A 6,439-nucleotide genomic window follows, 5' to 3' on the forward strand; every position below is an offset into this window, starting at 1 on the left:
CTCGGTTAACCGAAACCAAATTACTCAGCTGCTCCGTCAATATTGATTCTGCTGCTGCTGCTGCTGCAAGGAGCCAAGGAGACTTAAGAAATATAGAAAAATTGCGAGCAATACAATTCATAAAACAAAAAACATTTGCTGCAGCCAGCACTCTGCAAAATAGACTTGCATTTTAAGGTGCAAAATAGAGTTATTTATACAGGATTGAGCCCAGATTAAAATGGACTTGAATTTCACATTATGCACAAGGTGAATTTGAATTTGAACGCTTGGTAGTTGGTACTTTTTGTAGTAGAACTTGCTTAGCTTTGTTATATGGATCCTCCAAGTACACAGCTAACGTTAGTTGTGACCTATTATCAGTATTTATTAAATACCGAAAGCATAACAACATTCTCCACATAATAATTAATTAAAAATTGTGTGAAGACGAAAAAAATAAACTTGTGATCTAGAGCGATTGTATTTCTACTACTGCCAGCAAAATCTGCTGAATATAAGGTCAAAGTTTGTTAAGGACTTGTACTTTGTCTATTAATCTGGTCCTGATGTAGTGTCATTACTTTGAAGTGGTAGCATTTGCGTGTGTCTGATGAATCGGGTTTAATATACAGTTCTCACTTTAATACAAGGTCTTATATATTTTCATTCAAGAACATAATGTATCGGCAACTTCACATTAACTGCATATGAAACTTAAAAATATGAAGAGATGGGAAGATATGATATACAGAGTTATATATATGTAATCGATCTGCTTATTCTTAATAACACACAATCACACACTTAAGGAGAGAAAGATGGAGAGGGGGGAGAGAGAGAGAGAGAGAGAGAGAGAGAGAGAGAGAGAGAGATTGAGATTATCACTCTCACTACACGTTACTGCTCGCTACCGCATAAGTTTGTCCCTTGCTACTTGCAGCATCTTAATAGCAACACTAATGTCAATGCGTTCTTGTGGTCTTTCAACTGAACACAAAACCCCGACTTCAAATACGGAAGCCAAGCAAACTTCCATCCTACTAGATATGCTGCTCCTGCTACCCAATTCAAGCCTCAGGGATTCACTATCCGCTTCTAGTGTAATCCTGGGATCAGCAATCTCCATAATCCTTTGGGGAAGCGCGTTCCTCACGTAACCATGAAGATTATCAGCATCCTCCATCAGCATGCCGCTACCTCTAGGTCTCTGCGCTGTGAACATTTCCAGTAACAGAATTCCATAGCTATACACATCTCCCTCTGCAGATATCCTCCCGCCCATTCCATACTCTGTATAAAGAAAGTGCCGTCTACAAATGTTAGCTTAGCTTGATAACACTCATTAATGTATCCAATAGCAATTTTATACTTGTACCCAAATGCAAATTTTAAATATGAAGTAGAATCGGTACTTTTACTTACCTGGGGGAACATATCCAACAGTTCCTCCAACAGCAGTTGTACTCGATTGTGCTTGATTGATATCACTTGCACTAGTTTGGAAAAATCTGGCCAAACCAAAATCACCAACACGAGCAACGAAGTCCTCATCGAGAAGAACATTGCTTGGCTTTATGTCACAGTGAATTACTTTTGTGTGGCATTGATGCTGCATGTAATCCACCGCCAATGCAACATCAATGGAAATATTTAGCCTCTGGAACAGAGTCAAATTGCGTTCATTCCCTTGATCAGATGGACTAGGATGTAACCAGTTGTCTAGGCTCCCGTTTGTCATGAACTCAAGAACCAATGCCTTGAAGTCGTTACCCTTAAAATCAGTGCTAGAGCAAACTGTGATTATCTTGATGATATTTCGGTGGCGAATATTTCTCAACATATGGCATTCTGACAAGAAATTCTTGTCGGATCCCTGTACTACAACATTTAGTACTTTCACAGCAACAATCTGTTGCAATGATTCAAGATTTCCTTTGAACACCGAACCATATCTTCCCTCCCCTAGTAAATTTTCTGGGGAAAAATTATTTGTTGCAAGTAGCAGATCTTGATAAGAAATCCTAGGGTACTGGTCTCCTTGCAAAACTAACGCTTCAACTTCTTTCTTCTTGGACTTCATTCGATAAAAAACAAAGGTAAAACATGCTAACAAGGTAGCAAGAGGTAGAAGAACTAAAAGGAGTATCATTCTCAACGGAAGATGATTGTTCTTAGCCTCAGAGATGTTTGTAGGACAAGCAGGTAATTTCAATGCTTGAATACCTCCACAAAGCTGAAAATTTCCAACCACTGAAAAAGCACTGACATTTGAGAACTTGCCTTTTTTAGACACCTCGCCCTCAAATTTATTGTACGACAGATTGAGGAATTGAATTTGAACTAGCTCTCCGAGAAAGTTAGGAATATTTCCTGACATAGTGTTATTTGAAAGATCTAAAAACGCAAGATTTTTTAAATGTTTGAAAGAATTTGGAATCTTACCATTGAAAAGGTTTCCATCCATGAGTAGTTCCTCCAACATTACACAATCACCCAGACTGGTGGGTATGTCTCCAATTAGTTTGTTATTTGAAAGTCTTAGGGTGGTAAGATGCTTAAAGCTTCCAATGTTGGATGGCAGTGGCCCAGTCAGTAGATTTTGATCCAAGTAAAGTGCAAAACATTGTGAAGAAAGTCCTATCCCGGAAATCACGCCATTGAGGTAGTTGTTAAAAAGGTTAATCCCTAGCAACGCTGTCATATTAAACAGTGCAGTAGGTATGCTTCCATGGAGCAAGTTCTGGCCCATGCTGAAAATAAGTAATCCAGTAATGTTGCTTATGCAAGCTGGAATTACTCCTGAAATGTTGTTATGAGATAGAAACAACTTTTCTAACTTGGATAACTTACAAATTGATTCTGGAATATCTCTTGTTAACATGTTTACATCCATGGAAAGATAATTTAAGTTAAAGAGTTTCCCAATTTCTTTGGGTATGCTTCCGTAGATGTAATTTCCACTGAAGCCTAGATAATTTAATGTTGTTGAGAAATTCGCAATGGAATTAGGGATCTTCCCGATCAAACCTGCAGAAAATAGACCTAATTGTTTAAGACGTGTACAGTTTGCCAAAGAGCTGAGGAAACGCAAATCACCAGGTTGTTGATTATATCCAAGTTGATTATTTCCCAGGCCCAGCCGTTCAAGACTCAAAAGGCCACCGAGATTTATTGGTAGTGGACCAGTAAAATTGTTACCACCAATGTCAAAACCAACAAGCTTTGAAGCATTGATTATGGATGGTGGCAAAGGCCCTGAAAATTGATTATCAGAAGCGAAAAATGACTTCATCTTGAAAAGGGAGGAAAATAAATCTGCTGGGAGCCTTCCTTGTAAACCATTTCCAGTGAGGCTAACAAAAGTGAGAGATGAGATATTGTAAATTTGCGGGGGAACGGTACCTAACAGATTGTTTAATGCCAATTGAAGATGTTGTAATTTCAAAAGTTGAGCAATTTCCAAAGGTATGTTCCCCGTTATATTATTTCTAGCTATATCAAAGGAAGTAAGGGATGACATATTACCAATTGACGATGGGATATCTCCAGTGAAAGAATTTATCCTTGTACTGAACACTACAAGTTTAGACCACAATGTAAAATCAGCAGGTAATTTACCTCCGAGATTGTTTCCTGCTAGATGGATATGCCTGATATCTGTACAGTGGGTTAAATTCATTGGAAAACCACCTTGGAAAGAATTACTTCCCAAGTAAAGATACCGTAGGCGAAACAGTTTACCAATTTCTCCAGGAATTGAGCCGCGGAAGTTATTTACATCAAGGTAAAGTACTCTAAGAAAGGAGAAGTTCCCAATATACGGAGACATGGTTCCGTCCAGTTTTTGAGATGAAAGGTCTAACTTTGTTACTCTCTCATGTCTGTGGCTGCATGTTATGCCTTTCCACTCACAGAAATGGATGGAATGGTTCCAAGAGCTCAGCACACCATTTGGATCACCTGTTATGTAAGCCTTGACAGAAAGCAAGGCTTGCTGGTCTGTAACATTATTCAAGCCAGTAGCTGCACCACTGTTTCTACAAGTAGAAGATGCTGCTAATGTTGAAATGAAGAGAATTATATATCTCAACATAATCTTGTTTTGTTTTACAGAATGAATATAGTACATTTCACTATGTGCCACACCCCTATGCTATACTGGCATCCCATTTCTCCAACCTCAAGTTGGTCAACATAGCTAAACGTATCTCCGACCGAGTGCCTACAAAAACTGGCCTCTTAATACTAATGATAAATTTATATTATTATCTATAGGAAGTTTCATAAAAACTAATCACTTTGATCAGCCAAAGTTTGTTAACAAATAAGATAAATTAATACAGTAGAATTGCATGATTTCAAAAATCTCCTACCAATTAGTCACGGTAATTAATTGTTGAAATCCGATTAATTATACCTATTTTTCCTTAAATTAAAATATAAAACTTAATAAATTAATTATTATTATATAATTTTAAAAAAATCTTATTAATATTTCAATTAATCATTGATTTTTTCAAAATTCACATCACCGATATATGACATATGTATTATATCTAAGACTTTTAAGATTACTAAAATTGTACGGATTATTCAATTAATTAATATAAGATATTTTTATTGATTAATATTGATTCTCGTTTTTTAGAATACCGGTAAACTATATTATATAAATATAAATTGGAATAATATTTTATCCCAGTAATTGTTATAAGAATGTTATGATTGAATTGCTTTAAAACGAATAGTTAACGTCACAGTATTTGATATCACCATGGTAGAGAAAAGTCTTTTTTCCCGCGTGATGATTACTCATTTATTTTTTCTGGCTTGTATAAATATTTCCGAAAGTTGGCATTTTGAAGAGGAATAGGTGTCGATTTTACCGCATATTCGAAAATATTATTTTTAAAATATTTTATTTTTATATCAACTTTGTCACTTTATTTATATAAACACTCCAAGAATCACAAGATGCCGACTTCTCTAAACATAATTAAAATTCATAAAAAAAAAATCATAAAAGAGGTTGACACCCCATTTCATGAGATATTAATTTTTGACATTCTAAACTTAACACTTCATACTATTTTACTTAACAGTTAACACCCACCAAAATTTCAATAATTATAATAAAATGTTAATAAAGACGTCCCAAAAATTTCCTTATCCAGACAAAAACAGCAAACATTTTCCCTTGGAGTCGAAATGGATGTGGCCAAAACATGTGACTAGTGGGCCTCTTTGATCAACTTGGACCTGTCTTTCTTGCCTCCCCCTGTCTCTTGCTAAGAATAATAGACTAGATCTCTTGCTAAGAATAATAGACTAGATGCATGAAAAAGGGTCAATTCTGAAACATAATTAATATATATAGAAGTGAGTATTTTCTGATTCAAAATCGTGAATCGAATGAAATTGTGGTTTTAATTCGAGTCTTTATTAATTCAGCTCTGATTCTGTTTTTAATCTTTTAAAAATTTCGGTTCACTGTTCAATCCGGTTCTTAACAACAGTAGGTATATACATAAAAAAGCTTGAATCTCGTATAATGCATGATTCCCGATAATATAACAACTTTAACTTCAATATATTTATATAAATACTAGCTTAAAACCCATCCGATACACGGATCACACGTTTTTTTTAATATTATATAATTTTTTTAAAAAGTTTTGAAGTCAATTTTTAATTTTGTTCATTTAAAACTTTAAATGATATGATTTCATAATAATTATATTAGGAGACGTATTGTAACACCGTATTTTCATAACAATAAAACTACACAATATAAACAAGTCTAAATCATATTAAAATGCAATAGTGTAGTAAAACCGAATAACATAATCAAATCCATGGTTTAAACCTCCAACAATAATAATAGAAATAGGATATAAAATTCACTAAAAGAAGTTTTTGAATTTATTAAATCCACTGAGTTGAATCTCAACTAAATACTAGGTGTCACTCATCACTATGCCCGCTTTACCACCCCCTAGTTGCCTGCAGAAAGTAAACAATAACGAGTGAGCCAAATGCTCAGTACGAATATAATCTAAACAAATGATAAAATATAAATACGAATAGATTGTGTTCTACCAACACAGAGATTAAACTGAAAATGACAAAAAGGTCGACAATGTAGTTTCGAAACAATTTATCAATATTCATAGAATCAGTAGGATAGCAAATTAAAGCAATTGGCTAACATTGGATCATAAAGTAAGGCTGAATAGAAAATAAGGTGGGTACAAATAAGGGTCTCTTATATAAAACTATATCCGTCAAACTCCAATCACCGGCAAAGTATAGGTTAATGGTTCCTTCGTTGGTAATCCAGATGAAAAAAATAAGGAATGTAAAATACATCCCAACAATAAAATAACGATCATGATCTATCACATATCATATCCCAGAGACGCGCTCGTATACTCACCCACCGATACGAGTGGGTGCC

The 6,439-nt window shown here is 34.9% G+C and overlaps 1 protein-coding gene across 1 annotated transcript; it reads right to left on the bottom strand.

Annotated features, from left to right (window-relative positions):
* Nucleotides 1-654: 654 nt before the first annotated feature.
* On the bottom strand, nt 655-4,191 carry LOC141693951 (uncharacterized). The gene is made up of 2 exons (XM_074499140.1): nt 1,405-4,191; nt 655-1,272 (listed from the first exon to the last, which is right to left on the bottom strand). The coding sequence occupies exons 1-2, from the start codon at nt 4,109-4,111 to the stop codon at nt 890-892; spliced, it is 3,090 nt and encodes a 1,029-aa protein (XP_074355241.1). The 5' UTR covers nt 4,112-4,191; the 3' UTR covers nt 655-889.
* Between the last annotated feature and the right edge of the window lie 2,248 nt (nt 4,192-6,439).

This window comes from Apium graveolens, chromosome 10 (genome assembly GCF_009905375.1).
Source record: "Apium graveolens cultivar Ventura chromosome 10, ASM990537v1, whole genome shotgun sequence".
Classification (NCBI taxonomy): Eukaryota; Viridiplantae; Streptophyta; class Magnoliopsida; order Apiales; family Apiaceae; genus Apium; species Apium graveolens.